The following is a 26,241-nucleotide window of genomic DNA, read 5'->3' as shown; positions in this document are numbered from 1 at the left end:
GGCAACATGTGGGAGTCCGTTTTGGCCATTCCGTGAGGATCCTAATTTAGTAAGCAAAATCTTATTTCCATTTTGTCGCCTCTCCACCGGTTGCCCTCTGGGGAACAGTGGAGGCATACGGTGTCATTTAGGCTTGGCGAACTTTAAAGGCATGTTAAAACGACTTGAAAAATTAGCATCCAATAAATCAAGTGATGCCAGTTCCCTGAGCCAAGCTGCCGAAGTGCCGGACCATGGTAAATCTGATTTGATGGGATGTTTTGATAAGTTGTATGTTCACTTGGGAGGCATGGAGGTTATTTGTTGCGATTAGAAAAGGAATCACATGCATATTTCAGAGCATACTTAGAGGTGAAAACATGTATAAACATCACCGGATTGCTAGGCATCTTTGCATTTTTACACACACTACATATGCATATTGTGCACATTTGATCGTAAGGTTTCATGTAACGACTGTGTTGGATTGTGCATTTATGCATGCCAGAACCAAGGAAGGGAGGAAGGAAAGGGAGGAAGGAAAGGGAGGGGAAAAGTCAGATAAAAATGATAAATGACTGCTTTCTGTCACCAATGGTTATTTAGAGTTTTGCTGTAAAGCTGTCCTGAAATGAACAGATTTTAGCCTAATGAGCAAAATGGCAGGCCGTTAAAGAGCTGCTATGTGCTCAGCACTTCTTCCAAATGAAATACTGTAATACCATTTCCCCCTCATTAGGATGCAAAGGTCTCAAAGTACTCACAGCAAAGAAATCAAAGACCGAGAGGGCAAACAACAACAAGTCAGTCAATCAAAGACGGTTCCTAATCTGCGGTTCAGAAAACAGTCTGAACCACTGTTTTATCTCAGTGGGAAATTATGGCCTGGCTGATTATCGCATTGCAAATGCTCTGTGCAGGATGGGAGAACTGGGCCGTGACTTCAAATAATTTCTTAAGTGTCTCTCTGAAGCGCCTGTGTCTGAATTTGATCCAGAAATCAAAGTATGTATCCGAGCGAAGCCCTGTGACCACAACACTCAAATGCAGTTTACCTGCATAAAATTCAGGACCATAGACAGCTCCCACCACTGGATTCAGCTTCCAGCCTGTAGAGGAATACACACGGGAAGAGAGAATTAGCTGCGAATGCTTATCGCCTTGACCTGTGGAGTGTTTGTTTCTCGATCTTTCGCCGATTAATTCAAGGGACTGGCCGGAATTTTAAAAATAAACAGCAGAGATTTGGAGAAAAGAACAAAAGAAAAGGGGAGGAGGAAGAGGAGGAGATGTGATATGGTGGGGAAATATAAGACGACATTAAGTTGTAGGAGTTAGGGGGCAGCAATATCAGGGGTATTCGGAAGAGTGCGAGCGATATAGGATGCGAAAGGGAGAGGGAGAATGAGAGACAGAGAGCAAGAGAGTAGTGAGTGCTGTCCGGTGTGCTGTCAGTGATAGATGTGGGCTGTAAAATAGCCTCCTCTCACTCCCCATTGGCTGTGACTGAAGTAGAACTGTGGGGTCTACACTGCTGCTGATATATTTGATTCTTTCATTCCCCTCTCTTTCTGTCTCTCCATTGCAGTCTGAGGGAATGAGCATCAGCGGAAGAGCTCAGGACCCCACCAAGACCCCTGCGCTGAATGAGCCACCGCTCTACCCTGATCCCTATCAGCTAAGCTTCCCCCCGGAGCTACCGAAAAGCATTAGAGGGCTGTAAAGTAAGAGATCACTCTTTACATTAAGCCGCTTTTTAGAGGGAAATAAAATTGACATTACGTCATTCATATTATACTTGATGAGAGCTTAAAAGAGCAGCCCTAAAAAGAATCTGGGAAAATTAAACTGCATTAGATAATAAAACATCAAAACAAGTGAGATTTCCTTTAAAGAACTAAAACTTTTCACAGATGTTTTTTTTTGTATTATTATAAAAAAAAAAGAATACAAATAATAATTATATATAATTATTTATACAAATAATACATAATTTGGTTTTAAATGAGTAATTATAATTAATTCTATAGAATAATAAATCCGAAACCAGCAGGATTAATTTAAAATAGCCCAAATTAATCAAATAAATAATTTAACAAACTAAAATAGGAGTAGGAAAAAATATATATAATTATAATTTTATATAATTATTTATAAAAATTATATAGAAATTGGTTTTAAATTATTTAAATATTAGAAATAATGTTAGAGTTAGGACTAAGTTTTTATTATTATTATTAATATTATTATTTAATAGTTTCTAATGAATCTAATGTAATTTATTCATACATTTTAAGTATAAATTTGGGGACATTTAGTGCCACTGAATGTTTTTACAATAAAAAACAAAAGCTCTTACCGTTTGTATATGGGTTGGCCACTTTTTTGTTTGTCATTACTCGTGCTGTTGCATTATTTACCTGTGAAGGAAAAAGTAGATTTGAGAAACAAAACACAAAGAATACAGGCACATATGCCACAGACATGAAAGTGACATAAAGCTGGTTCATGCTTCTCCATAAAGTATAAAGAAAACAACATTCACATGCTCTAATTATCAGTTGAAAAATTATGAGACGCTAAAAATGAAAGTGATCCATCAAGCTCTGATCTTCTGTTTTCTTGCTGGATGTAGCCTAATCCAGGCTGTTTGTAGAGGAGCTTGATGATGACATCTGGTTCAACATGCAATGAAACAGAGCAACTCTGGAAATGGGCTTTAATGAAACCCAGAGTATATTGGAATTCCCCACTAGCCAAGCTGAGGGAACTTCCTTGAGGCGTTCTCCGCAATTTAATCTGCCACATTGTCTAGACAGTTCTACATATTCCCAGACAATACAACCCTGAGGTGGCGGCTTCATGAGCTCTAAATTTAACCTCAGGAAGGAGGAGCAACACTGTACAAGCTCCTCTGGTTACATGTAACACCAAAAAAAAAAAGAAAAAAGAAAAAAAAGAATGAAATTGTAATGCTTAATATGGCGGCTGGTTGATTTGCACTTATTTGCACATGCATGTTAGCTGAACCAGCCTGAAAAAATAGATATATTTTTATTGGTGATTTTATTATATCATTAACATATAATCTTCACCGAGCACTTGCCCTTCCCCTTTTCCAAGTAAATAGAAGCTGCACTTGGATTCCTGCTGCCTATACAGAAAATAGCTGCTTGGGGATGTTACCAAGATGGCTGCCTAGAAAACTAACTTGCCTTAAAGGGACTTTAGTAACACACAGCGAGACCAAGCAGCTTGTTGGGAGGCGTCAAAGGAATTTCAACATGGCCGCGGGCAACAGAAGCCATGTTAGTATTTCACCCTCATGTTAATTAGCGTTAATAGCTTTCCGTTCCACATGGCCCATGGAGGTCATTTAGCTTGAGGAAACAACTGGCCTCGGCTCTCCCTTGATATATAGGTTTAGGTATTGTTTGTGCATTACATGAATTATCTTAATTGTCCTATAGAAAATCTTAAAAGCCTTGTGGAAAGAGGGGGAAAAAAGAGAGAGAGAAAAAGAGACTGTGTCCTCAAGTAAGACATGTGAAAGAAGAAATAAACTGTTTGGGATAAACAAGTGGGATTTAAAGTCACGTTGACAGGCCTTTGATATCCTGAGATGAAAATAAAATGTATATTTTTAGAGAAACAGCATCGTTTAAAACACACTGTAAATGATGATAAAAAGTTCAAAAGCTTCTTACAGTTGCACATACACATCAAAGCAAAAAGGCATAAATCCGATGGCATGCACATCTAACACCTGCATACAATAATTATCACGTACGTCAGAAGTCATTTTTATCCACAAAGCCAAAAAGACACATGAAACATGCGGCATGCAAACAGCAAGTGAGCGTTTGGGATGCAACGCGGTGAAATGAGACAAATGAGGTGCAAGCACATTCCATCAAACCGACAGCGCTTATGTTCTCATGAGATGGGGATGGTGGGGTATTGGTAGTTAGATCAGGAAAGCACCTCAATTTTGCGTCCCTCTACGATTGTACCGTTTAATTTCTCCCGTGCACGGTCTGCGTCTGCGCTTGTTTCAAAAGTTACAAAGCCAAAACCCTGAGATGATGTGAACATAGAGGATTCCCAATAAAGGATGAAGGGGGGGTGGGGGGGGGTTGAAGATATTTGAATGGTTGACAAATAAAGTGAGTGTGAAAGGAAGAAAGAGGAAGAAAGAGAAAGAGGTCACAGTCAGCAGGGTTGCAACTTCTATTAGTATTCTATCTATTAGTAAGAGGTGATATTAGGAATATAGGGTAGGGCTACACGACAATTGTCACAATTGATTTGCTCAAAAATAAAATGTTGTTTATTAAACACATTTTTTTATGTTTTATTCTATTATGATTATTATTATTTTTTTTACAATTCATCAGAATTAATGCACTTTCACAAAAGCACAAATCAAGAGAATATCAACACGCATGGTTTGCTTGCAAAAATATGTGTGAAAAACTTCTTATGAAAAACACTTATTTGAGCAGAATATCTCAAAAGAGATCACCAAACTCTAAATAATTTTTTTTTTTGCCTGTGTTTTCATCTCATCAGCGCTTTTTCAGTAATCTCACATGGTTGAAACCACTGGTCAGAAAATATATTGATTTGCGAAAAAAAAAAAAAAATCTTACTGAGGGATTTAAACTCATGAAGTCTGGCAACCACAACCATTGAAGCTTTTAGAGCAAGATGACGCAAGTGCAAAATTAACATGAAACATTCTCAGGGTTTAAAAAAAATGGCTGCCAATTATTCCAGATGAATATGGTTAACGAATCATTTAAAAACAGAAATCACGATCCCGGTTAAAATACGATTTATCGTGCAGCCCTACTTTAGGGTGAGAACTACAAGAAAAGAGACACAGCAATCGAGTATTATATTCAGCAGTGACAAATTCTGCATATTTTAATATTGAAACATTGGCATGCATGGATATGTACATTAGTGCATCTCGTATCTATCTTGCCAAGAACATCAGTAAGCATAAAACTCATTTTCTTTAAATTACAGACATTGCCCTTGTCTTTAAATTATATAAACTAATGAAAGGAATGTTTCCAAAGCCATATAGAAGCTTAGAGGTTTAATGCACACAATCCTGCGCTCTAGCTTGGAAGTGCCTGCTCTATCCCAGCACCCCCACCTCTGCTGTCAGCTGTGAGTTATGACCAACTGCAACCCAAACGCCATATCCGGAACAGCTATTAAGTATGCACAGCAAACAAGAGCGTAGAACAAGCCCTGGTCTTTTAGTTCATATACACTTTGCAAGTGTGGCCTGGTAATTGCTTTGGGCGGCGTGTCAGTATGATATGCATACATGGACACTCCATTCCTTGTGTCTGGCATGAATAAAGATCAGCCCATGAGTCCATGGTCCACAAGCAAACAGAAAAATCAAAAAGGAATGGACAGCAAAATTAATCCTTTTGACATTTTGTGCTGCCGTGTTCAAAATAGAGCTTGTAGTTTTTCCCTTTTATCACATATTTAATTAGCTTACACAGCTAGAATGGTTAGCCACTGTCTAACACAAACATACAGTACTTGTTCTGTTCTAATACCTGAAGTGAGCTGCCTACAAAGACAGTATAGTAAGGGATCATAGGTGCAGATGATGTTCAAAAAGTTATGCAACATAATTATGATTCTTGCTAAGATACCTTGTTTTTGGACAAATTTTAAGTCAGCATATCAATAGATTTTATATAAATGTAAATATGTGTAAATAATGAAATGCATTAATAAACAAATATAAAACCCCTGCACATGTCTATATACTGTACAGTATAATTATGCAGAACCTGATTTTACCAAGTGAGACATGTTCCTGGGACAACATCGTTGTTGACCCTGGAACAACATTGTGATTAACCAATCAGATTTGAAGAACCAGTTTATAGATTTTGTGAAGTTTACGCTTAAAATCAGTGTTTGGTGCTTGTACATCAGTGTCATTCATCTATCATATCCTCTGATTTTAGGGATTACTCATGGTTAAGGTTAGGTTTAGGTGTAGGGATATGGTTAAGAATATATTTTTGGAGTAAAATGTTGTTCCAGGGTCAACAAAATATGTTGACCTAGGAACACATCGAACTTGGCAAAATCAGGACGTGCGTATAATTATATAAATGCAGTGTTTATTCCAAATATTTTAATATATATATATATATATATATATATATATATATATATATATATATATATAATATATTTTATTAGAAAAAGCATGTTCTTAAAACATTATACAATTATAATTAATTTAAAGATAATATATTATATTATTTTGAATACTTTTGAGCATTCTATTTTGCAAAACTTTATATTATATATTAAAATGATATATACAAAAATATATTTCTACTCATATTTACAATAATATTCAATTTATATATATACTTTATAGGTACTTTAGTGTATTTAACAGTTAATTATATTCCCCAACAATTTGAATGTGCAATGTGATTTTATGCATATTATCATATCAAAGTGTTATCTATGGAATCCATTGTGAATCAAGCCTCCCTATGTAGGCAGCTCACTAGATTTTGAAACAGAGCCACTGCCTAGGAATTCAAAAGGCCAGTAGGAAACAGGTTATTTGTGAACAATTGGCTAATGTGTGCTGCTTAGGTTGAGTACTCTGTGACGGTTTGTACCAGCAGATTTAACCCTATGAATCACCTAGGAGGAGGTGAGAGAAGTTCTCCTCAGCAAAATGTCACCGTCCTTTGAGACCAGCAGCGCTGTATGGAAGTATGGCTATATATAACCCTTTTTATAGCGCAAGGCTAGAGACTTACACTGCTGAATCTTATTTCAGTGGGACAGCTCTAAAAGCATAATCACTGAGTGTTGGTCAGACGTTCACTTCTCTGAATTATATAACTGGTTCTCAGCTGAAACCACTCAGTTGTCTCTTGGCGTAGCTACCTTTCCAAAACGTGTCTTGTCTCAGTATGAGCGAGTGTGAGAGTGTGGCGTTTGAGTCACTTTGCGGCTGCTGTGTAAGAGCTGTAATTATTCGCCTCATGAAGGGAAGAGGAGACCTGTGGGGAGGAAGAAGTATGAAGTGACAAAGAACTGACTTACCTTAGAGCCCCGCTCGTTAAAAATAATTTCCACATCCAAAATTTTCCCAAATTGCTGTGGAGAGAAAAGGGAAGGAAAAAAAGAAAAAGGAGAGACAGGGGAAAGAAAGAAAGACGGAGAGGGAGAGAGAAGGAGTAATTAGAACTCATCTATTCTGTAGTTGGTCAGGACACTTGGGCACTTGATTGCACAGGGAGCTAAAATAGTAAACCCACTGCTTTGACTATGAACACACGAGACAAACCTTCACACATCTCCTTTGCCATGACAGAAATAATACTGATGATCACAACTCATCAATAATGGGTTACTTTAAAAGTAATGCATTAAAACATTACTCAGTAAAAAACAGAACTACTTGTTTTGTCCCTCACTATGAAAAAATTTACTATTAAGTTACTTTTGTTACTGTTTCCTCACCGTTAACTAAATGAACTTATTTTTTGGGAGAGAATTCTAATTTAACATTTAGCGCTGCAAAGTATACTACTGTACATTTTTATGATTTAGTTCTACAGTAATATATTAAGATAGATTATTTAATAGTCATTCAAAACACTCATCCATTCAGGAGCAAAACAAAGTGACTGTTGTTTGAGCGCATCAATAAATCACTCTTGTATTAGATTTATTCAAAACACTGATTAATTTGGGAATGAAAGTGTCTGAAATTGCATACTCTCTGAGTAGGTATACTTTTGAACATGTAACTACTTTGCTGCTGTAAAAAATTATATATTTTTATAGTATGAATGTAATCCATCCATACTACATGTGCTTATTATTAGTAAAGAAATATGAATATTCAGATGCAACCACTGTCTTTAAGAGTGAGTACATGAATCATGAACTTTTTTTCATTCTGTTTTTCTTCCTATGGCAAAAACAGTATGGGTGAGTTGTTCTGAAATCAGCATTTTTTGACTCAATTCACTCATTTGACAAAATAGTGGCTGTCATTATGATGATTTAATGTGATTTTAATGTTATTTATGCGAGTCAGCTGAACTGATCAAAAACACTGATTCACTCAGGAAGGAAACATGACTCAAAACATTAATTCGTTCAAAACATTAATCATCCACTCAGCTGATTCAGTCAACAAGACTATTTTAAGAAAATGTTACATTTGCATGACACACAAAATCGACAAATGCATTTTATATATTTCAAAAAGTAACTCAGATCCTATGATGTAAATTTAATTGAGGATTTTTATTTGTAGTTGGCTAACCAGTTGTTCTACTGTACATGAAGCACTCGGCTGGGTCAGGAATGAGCAGGACATACTGCTGATGGGAGCAAACTTCAAAGATCACAGCAGCACCCTGCTGTGTATGCACCAGTGCTCTTAATGACACGATATGGCTTGTTATTTTCTCTGGTGTTTTTGACCGATAAAAGCTGGCCGAAGACACCGGAGAGGGTATTTCTGGCTTGACTTAACACCAAATGCCCAACTCAATTAAAAAAGGATAATTGGATATAGAGCAGCCGTCATCACAGATGATAAACCATATATTTGTTTATTATCTCAGTGATGAATACCATCCTCGTAATTACCTGTCACTTTCGGCTATTATTTTCCAGCTATTTGCGCTTTGTTCTGTGGTTTTATCTGATTGTCATTCTCACGGCCCTCTGAAACGCCCAATCTCTCATTTTTATTCTCTAATCAGCATTAGCCATGAGGCATTGACCACTCCCTCCCAAATACGGCTTTGTCTAGAATCTTCTTTCAGAAGCATATGGATTTGCAGCCTGGCTGCCCTTTGAGGTAAGAAGCCTAAACTTCCATGGCCTTTGACTGAATATCCCTCATACCTGTTGCCAATAGGTGAACCCTAAAGAAACTGCGGCCTGATTAGAGGTGATAAACACTACTCTCGCTGCACGAAACACACGTTAACCTCGCCTTATGCTAATCAGGATCCTGGTTAGGGAGCTCCACAACGAGACCTTGAATCAAGCAGGTTTATTTCAGTAAATACATAAACATGCCAGTGCATGCCAACGCAAGGTCACCGCTGCTCTAGCCGAAGGAGAGGACAGCTTCTTAAAGAAGTAATTTGGAACAGGCCTTAATAATTGGTTAGATGGAAGTAGGAGGCTCCAGGGTGCACCACTACAAATGTGCCAGTAAGCATGACTGTTCATATGAAAACATAGGACAGCAATTAGAGCAAGTGACAAATGTGATAAAGGTTCTGTTTGCATTTCTCTCTTCCACTTTGCTGGTTGCTGGAGAGGAGTGACGACTGGCCCCGAGCTCCCCGGTGGGTTAACAGTGCTTAAGCGTTCCATTTAACATGGCCAGCTTTGGAGATCATTACGGAATGCAGTGGAATGAAAGCAAAACCTTAAGTTCCCCTAATGGGAGGAATGAAAGCAGGTTTTAATTGCTGTCCAAAATGGCTGTATTTTTTCATTAAAACTAATTACCCTGTCAAGCAGGCCGCATCGGCTTCATTTCAGCACAACAGGGGAGAAATGGGCCTTCCAGGCACCTACGGCTCAGTGGGATTGATCGAAGGCCCGGGTCACTAATAAGGTTAAGAAGAGCCGCCTTTCATCCGCCCAACCATGGGGAGAACCCGAGGCAGACTGAACATGTTCATGTTTGTGATGAGGAGGAGGCTGAGCGCTCTGCTCTGATCTCACGAAGGAAAAAAAGTGATGCCTCACAGCTCATTTTGGCCGGCTGTTGCTTGATCTACCGAGCTTGTTTTTTTCCGGCGCAATTCATACTCCACAGCCAAACCCAAACAGCTGCTACTTGACACGATTCCCTCCATTTGTTCAAATTAAGATGCTTTTTTTCCCCCTCCCCTCAGAGCCAAAATCAAAAGCCCGCATTAGCATCTCAGCGTGAACCTGTTCACGACCACAGTCAATTCGCGCTAAACAAAGTCTGCGGGCACTAATGGTTTTAACCCACCCTAATGGGCTTATGGTATTTCTGAAATATTTCCCAGGGTAGTCATCCCTAGGAAAACCTCCCCATCCTCGCCATTGCCTTGCAGCAGAGAGTTTTAATAAGAGTGTAGGCCTACATCAAATTGTGATCAATGGGAGATCACAGTGCGAGACTGCTGGTGGTCCACACACTTGATAGGTTGGGAAAACACTTCATGAGAGTCATTTGAAGCGCGCCAGCGTTGCTGTGAAAATGGAGGGAGAGTAGTTAAAAAAGCAAGCCAGGAGTGTGACATCAAGACAGTTTTGTTTGGAATTCAAGCAGGTATCATTATAAACCCATTAGAAAACCATATGGGTCTTCTGCTCTTGTTTGAGATTCTAGGTAAATCTGTGCATTCTCTTGGGTGATCAATATTTTAGAAAATTCAAACCTCTAAGGGAAATACCAAGGGGAACAACAGTCGATTAATTCAGAATAACAAGGTACCTGTTTTAATCTAACACTAACTTCCCCAGAGCTGGGGGCCATTTTTATTGCTAGTATATACATATGCTTCATGCACTGAAGTGTAGGATCGTTCAATTCAATGCATGGGGAGTATTATGGGAGGAATCAGATTTGCAAGCACAATTTTGCATCCTCTGTGTGGAATCGCCATGGTGGTGCTTTAAAAACAATTTCATATACTAGCATTAAATCCACATACTCATCTATATAATTGCTTTGGATGTCTTTTTCTAATTATAAAATGATGCTCAAATAAGGGTGGGTAATGGAGCTTTTTAATCATTGCTCTTTGTTTGACTGCAGACCAAGCCAGCTTACTAGAAAGAGGAAAAAGACTCGTAAAAATGCAGTGCTCATACTCAGCTATTCTAAATTGAATCTCCATCCCGCTAAATTGAGAATTTAGAAATGGTTTCGAATGCTGCCTTGAAATAAAAGTGAGTGTATTGAGTGTCTGTTTATCTACAATAATTAAAAGACTTAAGATTGAAAGATACAAGATTGAAAGTAAAAAAAAAAAAATGTACCTCCGTCTTGAGATTGTCTATGAAACAACGGGCTCACAATTAAATCTCAAACATTTTGTGCTATTAAAGTTATGTTAAAACAGGTACCTTTAATCCTGACATATTTTCTTTATTATATCTACATAAGATATTTATTTGACCAAAAATAGTCTAATGTTTAAAAGATTTTGTGGTAGCCAGTAAACCCCTCGAGTAAGTGCTTAAGGAGTCTGAAACCATCAGAAGATGGAAATCTTCTCCCCATGTGCTTCAGTCACTGTTCTCAGACTTGCCTTTTCTTACATTTTTGGGGGATTTTAAAGGTGCGCAGTGCTTGTCCATCGCATCTTCTTCCACTAGCCTATCTATGGCACAGGATAATTGCACCCCTGGGTCCCTGGGAGACTTCACAGCAAGTTTCAGCATTCTCCTCAGACAAACATACACACACTTGGTCACGTATGTGCCTGTTTTCGCATCGGAGCTGTCAGCCAGCACAAACCTAACGAGTATAAACTTATAGTTTTTAACCACAGTGAGGAGTGCTATTAATTACGTTTCTACTGGTGGGACCATTGTGTGGCTCTCTGTGCATCACATCAATGCTGGGCAGAATGGGAGAGGAGCAGAGAGGAGAGGACAGCCTCTCTTAGAGAGAACAAAGAGCGTGAGGAACAGATGTTCTCAAGACTCAGCAGCCAGGCTGTACCCAGAGTCCTCCACCAGTTTAAGTGTTACTGTTTGCTATACAGTGTCCTAAGTAAACACAGACTCCAGTTTTTAACAAGCTGGGACCAACAATGTTTTTTTTTTCTCCTCCTTAGGTTGCCTGTAGCCTCCAATAACAAGCTGCCAGTGTTTAATGCCACTCCCTTGCTGGATTTTTATTCTAGCCGAGAGTACTGACATCTAAACACAGTAGTTACGGATAAAATGCTAAATAATGATCAACCATTACTGAGCCTGATGCTGCTTTCAGTATAAGAATACTTTTTTGATTGAATACCCTTGATTTAAAGAAAAACAGGTCCCACTTTATATTAGGTGGCCTTAACTAAATTAAATTAAATTAAATTAATGCATTTAGCAGACGCTTTTATCCAAAGCAACTTACAGTGCATTCAGGCTATCAATTTTTACATACAGTATCATGTGTTCCCGGGGAATCGAGCCCCCAACCTTGCGCTTGCTTGCTTGCTAGCGCAGTGCTCTACCAGTTGAGCTACAGGAACACATATGTTCACATATTAACTACTATGTACTTACATAAAAAAACAAGTACAATTGTGTTCATATTGTATTGTAAAACACTTTTGCTGCTATTGAGGTGGGATAGGGGTAAGGTTAGGGAGAGGGTTGGAGGTATGGGTAAGTTTATGGGTGGGTTAAGGTGTAAAGTATGGGTCAACAGTGTCATTATAAATGTAATTACAGAAATTAAATACAGATGTAATAACATGTAGTTTTTTTTAAAATATAAGTACAATGTAAAAACATGTATGTACACAATAAGTACATTGTACTAAATTATTAATTAAAATGTAAGTACATAGTAGTTAAGGCCACTTAATATAAAGTGGGTCCGAAAAACATTTTATTTTACTGATTCCTTGTCACAAACTAAATATACAAACTAAAACTAACATAATGCAGTTTGTCATGAACTTTCTAGGTTTGGAGGGATAAAAAAAAAAAATTTGAAAAATTTGAAAATACTTTGGTTAGGTTCAAATATTTGGGCTACACATTGACTATAGAAGTTTAGTGTCTAAAATTTAGATCTCATTAATTACATAATATGCCAATTAAGGAATCAAATTGATCACATTAACTGCATTAATTTGGGGTGAGACTCACCCCAAACATTTGCCGGAGGTCTGGGTCTCGGAAGCGGAAGGGAATGTTGGAGACGTGTAACCGTTTGGGCTGCTGCTTCTCTGAAGAGTCTAAGAGCTGGAGCTGAAGCTGCTGAGAGCCGTCTGTCTGCGCCACATTGTCCGCTTGCTGAAAGACACACAAGCACAGCCCTGTTAGTTCCTACCTCAAATGTCGTCAGAGCCTGAAAACAGTGCAGAGGGCAATGGTTACGGGAGGGTGAGTGGGTGGGTGAGCAGGGAGAGATCAGGGCATGCTGGTGGCATATTACAAATTCCCTCTACTCTTCCAACACTTGTATGTGGCGGTGAAGATTAAGGAAGCTGTCAGGAAGTGTGGATACACATTTAAAGGAAAAAAAAAAACCTCTGACATGGGGAGACCAGAGAATGCATTTATTGAGTAGCGGTCTATAAAGACCTGAGGGAGAACAGGAGAGGGAGAGAGAAAGTAAGTGTAAAGATGGTGTGCTCATCTGTCCGTCATGTGGAGGAGGAAATGGTAGTGACACAGCTGTGCTCAAGGATGGACTGCTATCTGTGACACACATTCATCTCTCACCTCACAAGCCCTGATGCCACAACCTTCATCACATTCTCACTAATTCTCTCGCTGTTCTATGAGTTTCACAAGACCTCATCAGAACAGACTCCGAACAGACGGCAGACAGCCAATATTAATTGTTAAACATTATAGCTAGTTTCCAAGATCAGATCAAATTTGTAGTTGCTTGATTGTTTGCTTTTCAATTTTTTTTTTATCTGCATCTTTGAATTAGAAGAGAAGTTATAGACTGTAAATTCAATCATATCAAATATTCTGAAAAAGCACAGTGAGCGCAGCCCCGGAGCGCCAGCCCTTCATGTACTGTACATAATGAATTAGAAGAACATGGGAGCACAGATGAAGAGATGATGTCAGCTAAACTTCCCCCGGCTTAGCAGGATCAATAAGAAAGAAGTGCTGAAGGCAGCTACATTTGGCTGGGCCTATAGACAGATGTATACTAGAGCAGACTCGTGCTGTAGAGAGAGAGAGACAGAATGAGAGAGGAAAGGAAAGAAAGAAAGATGCGGTTGCTAGGGTGTCTCATGGGTTGCTAGGTGGTTTCTCTATGAATTCTCTATGATATTCTCGTAGTTACAAATAGCTTGGGGTACTTCAGTGTAAGACTGGGATATTTTTGCCTATTTTATCCTCTGTAACACTGTATCTACACTGGATGAGAGCGGTGTGATGCAACAAAGATAAGTGATCCTATTCTAAACAGTGATGCGGTCTACACTGGATGTGGTGCGGCGTGAAGTGACACATCAAATCCTGACTGTAAACTGCTGCCTCATTCTATTTATGATGAACTACAAATAGTTTGCAGCAGTCGCTTGGTCGTGTCCAGTGTAGACAGCCTCAAGCACAACGAGACAGAGTCGTGTCCGGTGTAGACACGGTGTAAGGTGAAAAATTGTCTGAAAAATGTCAAGTGCATGAAAAGTAATGCAAAAGTAAATTGGATGATTTGCGGCATCGTTTAAGTCACAAACAGTTAAATATTGTTAAAAAGGACTGGAAGTCAATGTAGTATAAACACAACAAAAGCTGACACACTAGATACAGTATGTTTGCAGACGGCACCACACTCATCGGCCTCATTCAGGATGGCAACGAGTCTGCTTACAGACAAGAGGTTAAAGAGCTGGCTGTCTGGTGCAGTCTTAACAACCTGGAGCTTAACACATCCAAAACTGTGGAGATGATCGTGGACTTCAGGAGAAACCCCCCTGCACTCCCCCCACTCACCATCTTGGACAGCACTGTGACTGCAGTGGAGTCATTTAGGTTCCTGGCCACCACTATCTTTCAGGACCTGAAAAGGGCCATCCACATTGACTCCATTGTTAAAAAGGCCCAGCAGAGGAAGTTCAACCTGCCACAGGAGCTGCTGAAACAATTCTACCCTGCCGTCATTGAATCCGTCCTCTGCACTTCAGTAACTGTCTGGTTCAGCTCAGCTACCAAATCTGACCTCAGAAGACTACAGAAGGTAATCTGGACTGCTGAACGAATCATTGGTACAACCCTCCCCACTCTCCAAGAACTGTACTCACTCAGAGTGAGCAAAAGAGCTTGCAAAATCACTCTGGACCTCTCACGTCCAGCATACTCTCTTCGACGCTACAGAGCTCTGAGGACCAGAACGACCAGACACATGAACAGTTTCTTCCCTAAGGCAATCCATCTCATGAACACTTGACAATAATTGTGGAACACACAACACAATTTATACACCCATACACTTATTTATCTAACACACACATTTAGTGCACACTTAAAATTTGCATATAATTTACCTGTACATACAAAACGGTCTATTGGAATATGCCTGCACATACAATTGTAAATTTGTATATTGTTATTCCTTATTTCCTTTATTTCCCTGTTGCTGTCATTCTGTTACTGCAGAAGCTTCTGTCATGAAAACAAATTCCTCGTATGTGTAAACATACCTGGCAATAAAGCTCATTCTGATTCTGATAGTGAAATGGTTCAGTTTTGGATCTTATCATGGTTTCAAAAGACAGAAAATTGAATATTGAATAGATTTTTCAATTGTTTATTTATTTATTACATTTTTACATTCTAAGCATGCTTGTATTTCATGTACATAGTTAATTGTAATAAGTGGGCTGGACAAATTCCCCCTCATTAGGCACAAAACACACAAGAGACATGAATCATAGAAGATGACAATATATCATGTATTAGGTAATGAAGATATAATGAGATATCTATCACTCCATCCCTTTTTCGCTAACAGCCTGACAGAGGAAAATAGAGGAAAAAGGTGAAGTAAATGCAATTATGTAGACACAAGTAAGAACATAATACCAAATCAAATGCAAAAGATTTGGACCTGCAAGGCATTCATTTTTCACTCATTACATAGAGAAGGTAAGAAATGGCATGATAAAATATCAGCTGAAATTAGATTTTAAAGTTTAACTCACTGAACAAAATCATTATTGCAGAGAACATATGTCTTTACAACGGAAATTACACCAGTAACATGACAGAAGCAACTTTACATTTCTATGGGTCTCAGCGATGTATCTTTTATGTAATTAACAGAAAGATATAATGTATCATGTAAACAAACATCTTTAGATCTTCTGTGCTTATCTAATATTTATTCAAGCAACATTAATGAAAGAAAAATGGTAATTTGAACTGTACAGTAGATACAACATGATGAGCTCTACCAAAGGCAATTTTTGGGGGAAACAAACATAAACCCAAGGATAAAAATATTTATAATAATGACTCATTGTTTATTTTGTCCATACAATTAAAGTCAATGAGGTCCACTGTTGTTTTGGACCATACAGACTTTCACTTTATAGACAAGAACAATTAAAATATTGTTTAAAATGTGTGCTTTAAAGAAGAAATAAGGTCTACAGTTTTGGACTGCACACATGCAGTAAATGATAACAGAATATTAATTTTTGGGGGAAATATCCCTCATGGGTAAGATCGAAGGTTCTCTCTCTTAAAACGTATATTTACTCTAATTGTATAAAGCACATTTGTGCATAAAAATCCCTTTAGATGATTACACTAATTGTTGTGTATTAATGATACTAAACATACACATGGTCAGTCATCAATAACCAGTCTTATTTGGGAACAATAAAGGTAAGCTTGAACTATTTCTACAGGTTATACTGTATAACAATAGTGAAACCCTATGAACCATTAAATGTCGAGGGTCACCAACTTCTACTTTTTCCATCTGACAACTTCCTCATCTTCTCTAATGCACAGTCTCTCCCAATAGGCTCTCTGTGAGAGGACACCGTGTTTACCAGCACATTGGCACTATCAATCATTGCAGCTATGTAGACAGTCAAGCCCTGTTAAGATAAAGCACACGGGTCAGCTCTGGATCCACACAGCCTGTTGTCCTGCCCCTTGTGTATGCCGCCTGAGGTCTGTGAGCAGCGGAAGCCTGTAGCCCCTGCCTGATGGTGGTAGATGGAAAGCCGAGCAGATGGATGGGCAAGCGGAGGTGCAATTACCCCCTGGTGCCCCCGCTCCCTGGGCTGTACCTCTTCCTGCTCCCTCATCCTCATCCATCACGCCGGTGCCATCGGTCATTCACATGCTCTGTCTGCAGTCGCTCTGGAGAGAGCCGCGCTATCTATCACGTCTAACAGGTGAGCTGTGTGATGGCGTGGACTCACCCATTACTGACCAGCGGAGCGTGGCCTCTGAGAGCCTCCAGTTCCTTGCTCTGCCCAAAGAAGTGCTGAAGCAAAGGATGAGGGCTTTGAATTGCTTACTTTATGAAAACACATATTGACTAGGTCCTCTCAGAGGTACGTCATCATGTAGCCATGTAGCGCAGCGAGTAACGGACAGTGATACAAATGAAGAGAAATCGCAGGGCTTTCATCTTGTAAACTTTGCTTAAAAAGAGGACAATTGTTCCACTGTAAGCGCTTTGTAAAACACACAGTCCTGCTCATTCACTCTCGAACGATATAATCTCTCTGGCTTTATTCGGAGCGCTTCCATGCTCTTGAGCGTGGCCGATTGGAGTGCTCTTCTCTGGAGAAGTTGACACCAGGCCAGGAGAGGGAGAGGAGAGGTAAGTGTTCGAGACTCTGCACTCCAGGTTTGGATCTAATTATCTCATCGTCACCGCTAAGCAGCCATCTACAGGGGGTTCATCTGCGCAATTTGGCTTTTAATTTGTGTTAATTGCATGTTAATTATATTGCAGCTAGCATGGGCTGCATCTGTCTCTTTCAGAGACAAGGTTTCAGAGGGCTTTGCGATTCCAAGTTCCACGGACGAGGTGAAAATTAATTAAAAGTGTTTGCCGTTCGAGGCGGAGGCAAACTCCCTGCTCACTTGGGTTGTCAGGTCATCCTTCGGAGAACATCGTAAGATGTTTAGGAGGAGGATTTGATGTCTTTCTTATAAATGCAGATGGACTATGACCTTCTCTCCAGCACTCCATTTACCAGGATGAAAACGGGGAGGAGCTAAGCAACCTGGGTTAGGGTCCCAGAATGTGGTTCCTGCCCAAAAAGCTATTAGTAAATCCATATGGGAGGATTTTATGGTAAGCTAAGAAAAGCTCCCCAAATGAACCCCAAGTGGGTATATTACACCCTCTAAAGGTTTATGACACCTAATTACCACAACTGAAGTCAGGAATGTTACATAACAATGTTCCATTTGCCAGTGCCTGGGATTAAACATGCCAAATGATTTACTGAATGACAAATGTGGACTATTTATCACTCTGACATACTGTACTCTCTCCAGAACAATTCCAATTCTGATCAGAAATGAAAGAAATTGCTATTATTTTAATTGGATTCGTTAAATAAAAGATAAATAAAAATCTATCTGTTCGTCTGTATTTATCTATCCATATTTTTTATGTTTATTTATACAATAATTAGTTTCATATTAGTTTAATTAAATAATAGAACTAATAGATCTTTAACATTTTGCTTTAGTATAATGGCAGTATAAAAGCCAATTAAATACATTTGTGAAAGTGTCTTTATAATATCACACCTAATATTTCTTTCACACAGTATAAATATGATTTTATACACACAAATGTATTGCTACCCTCATATATACAGTAGATCCCTCAAAAAGAGATTATCAGATTTAATGGCCCATGGAATCAAGTTATAAAAAGCCCTGCCTGTTTTTTTGCTAGACTTCACTCATTCCATACATACGATGCACTTCTGATTTCAATTCCTGTTGTAGAAGAGCAACTTCCCGCACTTCACATTCACCAAGGAATGGAGCAGCCAAGCAGCACCAAGAAATAATTGCCTGAACATTATCATACACGGCCACATTGGACCTCAACTCCCGCAACGTCACAGAAGGCTTGTGTTTGCACACATTCGTGCGTGCCCCTGTTTTAATGTGCGGTTGGGTGGGGAATGAGTCCTGCTAAATTGTTTCTATTGCCGCACTCATTCAGTGTTATCTGCAAATCACTTTCAAAGTGCTCAGCTCAGCACCCCCCCCCCCCCCCCCTTCAGAATGCCCCTACAACCACATAATTGAAACTATCTGATTGGAAAGCTGCCAAGCAGGTAGATTACATCCGATTAGGGCCAAACCAGCGCTTCACTTAAAGGGATTAGCTTGAGCCGCTTTATATTTTTTTTGTTCTTCTCCACTTCTGCCATTCTCCGATCCCATCATCCCTCCCTTTCACAGAGATGCAAATACAAACCTTCACCTGCCATCTAGAAAGACGACACTGGCCTTTCAGTCTTGTGTAAAGCTGTAATTAATTAGACAAGGTAATGTGACTTGCAACAGGTTTAGCGGGTAACGAGTACAGAGGCTTAAAGAGCACTTATACTGTACCTGCAGTATTATTATCAATGGCACAGTAAAAACTACTCAGGGAAGGCAGCCAAGAATAAGTGCAGGAATAAATGGCATTCCCTTAATAACATAACATCACGCTCCTTTGAGTAGTACGGCTGTGTTTAAGCACATTGCAAATCACAGTTTAGACAATCCCACCCAAGGCAATATGACAGTCATAGTGGAAAACTGTTAGAACGTACCCTAAAGAGAGGTAAATAGTATTTTATTGCTGAGTTACAGAGCATCTTTAGTCTGTGGTGTTGTGATGATGTGATCTGATATGTGATCTGATGTGATTACCGTCCACTCTCAGAGGAGTAGTGTTCCTTCTTTGCTAATGATCCTCCGCGGGGAGAGAGAAAAGAGGGAGAAAGGGAGAAAGGAAGAATTTCCCTGCTGGGTTAGGCCAGAGTGACAGTTTAAGTACATCCTCCAATCGAGCTGTAGATTAGCCCAGTCGGAGCTCAGGTGCCTTTACAGGGCCTGTCAGCATCGCTTCTCAGTGATCTGCTGAGCGTGGGATTATAACTACTTCCTCTAAACCACACCACCTCAGAGCTTTACACATATCCCAATCAGAAAGAGAAAAAGATTACATTTCTCATCCGTCATCCCATCCCCCCTCCCCCCACGGCTAGGAAGACCTTGTACTTATTTTTGCACTTCAGAAAAGTTTCATGCTTTTTAATATCTCTTTCCCACCCTTCTCTTATGCCCTTTCACTGGCTGTCTCATTTTACTCCCTTGTTTCCTATGACGTGAATTAGCAAAGGTCTTCACATCGGCATCATAAAATATAATCAAAATGTTAAATATCTTGAAATAAAGTAGCTTGTTACAAGAATAGTAACTATTACTATTAGATACTGTATTTAGCTGCTTACTTAGATACTTAGATTTGTAGACAAAGCTGGGACACATTGGGTCAACATTTCCTACAACATTTCCAGTAACTACAGTGAGTCGCCAAATATCAAATCTCATATTTTACAAGGACCACAGTATAAAGGTCTTGTAAAGTATGCATGTAAAACCCTGAAACCAGCCCTTTATATAACATCTGATAAAATGTAAGTGATAAAATAAAATAACATCTTAGATTCACCCATCTATCCTTCAAGTGTATGTGTTAATCAAAGGTCTATAGGAACCAAGAAAGGATAGCACAAACAGACATGACACAACATACCCAAGGAAGCGTGTCCTCTTAGAGTTTCTTTTATTTCATCATGTGCTTGTCATATGCTCAGATAGAGCACTTGGGCAGCATTCGTTAAGTGGTCCATTGAGACATTTGTGATATTGTTAGCCATGGTGAATGGCTCCATGGGGTTTAAGATATGGAGCCATGTGAATGCCATGGATTAAAGCTTGATAAAATGGAGAGAGAAAGCAGAAGAACTCTTTAAATGGAGAAGGATGATTTTTCTCTCAGCTTCTCTTATTTTGTCCTATGCTTTTATCTTTGCTTGGGCTAGCTTCTTTTCATTCCAAACTCTTCTATTTCCTAGCCCCAATTTCTCTTTATCTCCGTCTGTCTGAAAGTAGAAATGTTATAAATTGGATGTTCTAGTCCGATTCTGACAAAAAAAAGAAAAGAAAAAAAAAGTAAGATGTAAAAAGTATAGTTATTCAAAAATGAATAAAAATGTCCTGTTCATCGGGTACTAATTTAACATTTTGCAACATGCTAATGGTTTATAAAACTGTAATTAACATTTTTTTATATATATAAGCATTTTATATATATATATATATATATATATATATATATATATATATATATATGTATATATATATATATATATATATATATATATATATATATATATATATATATATATATATATATATATATATACACACATACATACATATACATATATATATATATACATATACATACATATATATATTATATATATATATATATATGTGTGTGTGTGTGTATAATTATTATTTTTTGTCTCAGTGGGATTGTTTTTGTGAAATAACAGTTTTTTGTATCAACACCTTACACGAGATAAGACATGTTTACATTGTTATTTTGTCAGTTGTATGACAAAGTAAAATAAATATTTCATGCCTGAATGCTGCATTTGCACTCACTGGTATACTGCTAGTCCCTGTGAGGGACGGCGTGCTGCTGTCAGTGCCAGGTGGCTCGCTGTGCGTCTGTGTGGGTGTGTAGATAGTGAGGGCTGCGGCGTGCTCAGGGACCGGACTGGGCCCCGTGTAGTCCTGCCCAGGGTGGGTGTATTCGGCAGGCAACCCATTCTGAGGTGGAGGGGGAGGATACTGCGCTGGAGCATACGGCTGAGCCATGGCTTCTGGGGGAGCTGGGGCTTCCTGGTTACCCTGGAAAGAGAGGAGGAGGGAGATTTTATCAGTTTAATTCTTACATATCTCATACTAATCCAAGTTTCCAGGCTCTTCAAGGAACAATGCATGCAATGAGACCTGACAAGAGTGATAATCACAAGAGTGCTGTATGCCTGGGTTGTGATAACACATGATAGGAGAGAATGGGACCTAATTCCATGATAATGGCAGAACAACTACTGCACCTAACAAACAATCAGAACCTGAATCATATACCACGATAAGCCTCAGATATTAAAAGCTCTTATAGTGATTAAATCCGAACACTGATATGGATCCCTGTTCCTGCTTCTGAGAGGAATCCGCCCCATACACTTTTTCACATTTAATAATAGGACCAATACATGTTATCAATAAAATATATTATATATTCAAATATTTTTATACAGCAATAGTTCATAGTGGCTGCTGTCTATCTTTCAAACTCAAAAAAAATAAACAAACACCAGCGAAATAGCATAAAAATAGCCCAAATTACTTGTGCCCTGTATCCAACATACACTAGATTGTGTTGAAAATTTGTGCTGATAATTCTGACCTCCAGAACTCCAGAGCCTCTCTGACCGAATCACTTAATCAGTGAGTTGAACCTGAGAATCAGATCTGTGAATGATTTGTTATTTTAAATGGTTTGGATTGATTCTGTTCTCAAGTTCAGCTCACTCAACAAGTTTATCTGCGAATAACAACATTTCTGTGTTCTTTACATAAATCTGTCTTAGTGAATAAGTCACAGGGCTTCTTTTATGGAGGTCTTTGGGACAACTGGGTTGCTATGAACCGTAACTGCATGGAAAGAAATAATACATGAAGAAGATTCATCAAAATGTTGTGTTAAGCAGAAGAAAAAGGTATTAGCAACAAACCTAGGGTGACTAAATGACTGAATTGTAAAATTTGGCTGAAGTGCTCCTTCAAGTGAAGCTGAAGCATAATTTTTCTTTGTCTTATCCAAAAAAAAAAAAAAAAAAAAAGTAGTAGCATCTGAGATGCGTGGGGTCCCTGCTGCTGAATGGCTTTGTCTGGGTCCTATCATATCAGCTCTCAGAGAACATTAGAGGACTGCTTGATCATTACAAGGCAACAAACTTACTTTATAGAGCAGCGCTCGATAGATTTGCAGCCCGAGTGACAGGGTTCTAAATTGCTCTCTTGGCAAGCAGTATGTGCGAGATCAATTAACTGATAAATTTTTGATTATAACCTTTGATTTAAATTACAGGTTTCTAATAGAAGTTGCTGTCTTCCGTTTTCATGGCCTCTCTCATCTTCTCCTTTATATTCACCTCCCTCTGTTTCACTCATTCTGTCTCACTTATGTGCTTTCTCTTGCTCTCTGTCTCCACGCTGGAATTAAATGAGTATCTACCCCCTCATTTAGGTCTCTGTGTGAAGAGGTGTCTTTCTTTCGTTCTGTGTATCAGCATGTAAATGAATGTGCTTTTTCTTTCTTCTCATCCATTTCTCTTCACTGAAGAGGATGCAAATGAGATTCTTTACTCTGTTGCTTTCTCATTCATTTTGAAACACTAAAGAACACGATGTTTTCTAATCTTATCAGCAATCATTAGGATGTGGCGCGCATGATTTTTCTTTCTTTCTCTGACAGGTGTCATCATTTGTGCCGGTGGAGACTGGCTCGGTGACTGTTCGTGGAAGTGTAGCTTAAATGCCCAATGAACAAAGCTGCTTGATGAGCACAGTTCTGTGTCCTGAGTTGATGTATTTCCTGTTCAGACAGGAAGTATGGGCAGGACATGTAGAAGGGATTTTAACTTTTTCAGAAAGTCATTAAAAAATTATTAATACACAAAATAATATAATCATAATCAATTTTGGGTATTTAATTTGGGTCATTAAAATAGTGTTTGTGCACATGAAAGTTTAATCGATACTACAGATGGTCAGATGGCTTATGTTAGGGAGCGTGTGTGCTGTGAGATAATGACAGAGAAGAAGTACTCATTTGAACATGATGGTGTGTTAGTATCTTGACGTGCAAGGGTTAATCTCTCAGGCAGTGTACTGTGTGTGTGTCTGTGTTATGACAGAGTGCTGCTGTAAGCACAGGTGCAACTGGGTCATCAGTACAAAGTATATTGTGTGTTTTGGGGTAAATGTGTGTTTGTGTATTTTACGTGTCTGAATCTGGCTATATTAAAGCTGCTTACCCCGAGGGACTCATATCAACATATTAATCTTATACAAATTTATGACCTTGGAGTTTGATCCCTTCCTGAGAGGTTACAGCAAAGAGAGGCAATAACAGCTCCTTTAACCAGCCTTTGGGTAATGGGATCTTTCTTGCACTTACTTTGCCCGCTCCTTAATTAATCAAAATATGATGAGCTTAAAAAAACAAAATAAAAAAAAAACAAAAAACACCAGGCATCCCTGGACACAAATGATTCTTGTTTGGAACCATGCAGGTTTTTTGCACAGACGATAACATTCCTAAATAATACTGAATATGAATTAAACAAGCAAACAAAAGCAGAATTGTATTATAATTTAATAGAATTTAAATGAATTGAAATGGCAAATTTTTTTATTCTTTCTTTGAAATTATTTAATAAAAATGAAATTAGAAAAATTATTATGATCAAATGATTAAAATTAATAAAATATACAAATCTGTGGTGCTTGAGAGTTGTAGGCGCTTGAGGGCCCATGTTTGAGTACATCCTATGGTAATTTCCCAAGCCCATTCCCTCAAATTGTCTTTCTCAATTGTCCTATAATATGGGCTAAAAAGCATATAAATAAAATTACAAAAAGAGAAAATATCAGCAGAATTCCATTATAGAAGGCCAATGAAGAGTCGTAGGAAACTCAGACCCTTTCTTTCCCATTTCTGCTTGATTGTTATTAACCTTTTTTCACTGACTAAGCAGCATTAGGCAGCACCAGCACCAGCTTTGGCTGGGGAGGGATGCAGTTTAATAGAAGTGGAGAGAAATGCATTAATGTAAATGTAGTGGAAACAATGAGAGGCCTGGCCATTGACATGTTGGCAAACAAATGAGGCTGTCCTCTCAATTAGAGTCACCGCTCCATTATGCAAATGAAAAACGCACTCATCCATGGCCGAACGCACGACGGACAGGCATGGAGGGGTGAGAAGGAGTGAGAAATAAGAAAGGCGGAATTTTTTACTTCTCAGTTCTTTCTATCTGTTTGCACTTTCTTACACGTCTCGAAGTTCCAGGAGCTCAAACCGAGACACTGACGCAACATGCGGTGTGCTTAGCATCGATGTACAGTTCCGTTTTGATGAAACATGTACAGTTTGATACACAAACACACAAGCTCATACATGCAACTTCAGTTACATGAAACGCTGAACTCAAGTTTTGACAAGTGCTGGTGTTCTATTGATTAGATGTGGAAGTTTGTCTCTTTCAGTCTGCATGTCCGTCCATCTAACACTGCTTCTCTTGCTTTCATCTCACTCCTCAAGTTGCACCACCCAGGCCGTGTCTGACTCTCTCCTAGTCAGACTGAGGAAAAAGAGTCAGGCAGTCCTTATTCTGGAGTGGTTATTGTAATTCACTAAAACATTTAACAGTATTGATGCAGCAGCGCCCCCCCACCCATCTCAAAGCACCAATGGGGGTCAGGTCTGTCCAACGCCCTGAAAAACAGTAGATAAGTCTGACAGGGAGGGATGGTCTTCATTCTATACTGGAATATGGGCAGAAAGCAAGGTGGGGGGATCCGGGTGAGGTGCTCGGACACCCATAAAGTCTGCCCGAAATGGCTTTCGCTTGAAATCACCCTTATTATTACCATGTGTGTTGACTTCGTGCTATGAAATATTCAGCAAACTAAATGGAAGAGTAAGCCACATTTTCCGAAGATAAGATGAAGGATAGAGAGCAGCTTCCTTTGCATCTGGTGGGCTATGAGGCAACTAGTTTTTTAAGGCTCTTACACCTGCAAACAACACAATGTGCTTTGTTTTCTCCGTTTTACACCTGTGCTGAAGGTGTTTGGTCTCTAAACCCACTTGGCCTTTGTTTTTGTAGCTTCAATGTACATTAGTTTTTTTAAAAAAAAAAATTCTGGAAGGTTAAACAGAAATGACCTAAGAGAGCTGACGCCCGATTAGCTCCCATTAGATCCGCCTGCGGTCACAGAGAGCTTGTGTGATGACCTGAGCTTGTACTGTACTTCACCACAGACGCCGAAAGAATGTGCGGTAAAACTGAACCTCTGGGACGGTCCGTCATCGCAGCAGTCAGAGAGTGACCACTACATGATGTTAGGTTATGGAGAGAGGACAGAGACGGATGAGAAAGAAAAGTTATGGTGAAACCACTGATCTATAATATAGAACTGGATTGCTCATTAAAGACATGATTAAAGTGAAGCCACTGCGCCGCCATATTGGTAATCCCTAGTGTGCGAAAAAGTTCCATTGAATTAATAGGAATTTGTATGATTTTAATGAGAAAACATCACCTAACAAGTCAGTGTTTATAAATATGAAGTATCACTGTACATTATTACTATGCGAACACCCTAGGCATG

At 38.9% G+C, this 26,241-nt stretch overlaps 1 protein-coding gene across 8 annotated transcripts in view; it reads right to left on the bottom strand.

Moving 5' to 3' along the window:
* The window catches only part of LOC113055963 (RNA binding protein fox-1 homolog 3), a 377,645-nt gene that overhangs the window by 25,898 nt on the left and 325,506 nt on the right, over positions 1 to 26,241 (bottom strand). For 5 of the 8 annotated variants that reach the window (XM_026222362.1, XM_026222366.1, XM_026222367.1 and 2 more), the window contains 6 exons: positions 21,436 to 21,684; positions 12,889 to 13,035; positions 7,099 to 7,152; positions 3,964 to 4,056; positions 2,339 to 2,399; positions 1,035 to 1,088 (listed from right to left, as the gene is read on the bottom strand). In XM_026222362.1, the coding sequence (XP_026078147.1) occupies positions 1,035 to 1,088; positions 2,339 to 2,399; positions 3,964 to 4,056; positions 7,099 to 7,152; positions 12,889 to 13,035; positions 21,436 to 21,684 (658 nt within the window). The remainder of the gene's footprint in view (positions 1 to 1,034; positions 1,089 to 2,338; positions 2,400 to 3,963; positions 4,057 to 7,098; positions 7,153 to 12,888; positions 13,036 to 21,435; positions 21,685 to 26,241) is intronic. The other 3 variants (XM_026222364.1, XM_026222365.1, XM_026222368.1) reach the window with 3 other exon arrangements.

Source organism: Carassius auratus, chromosome 37 (genome assembly GCF_003368295.1).
Source record: "Carassius auratus strain Wakin chromosome 37, ASM336829v1, whole genome shotgun sequence".
Taxonomy (NCBI): Eukaryota; Metazoa; Chordata; class Actinopteri; order Cypriniformes; family Cyprinidae; genus Carassius; species Carassius auratus.
This window is presented reverse-complemented; position numbering and strand designations above follow the sequence as displayed.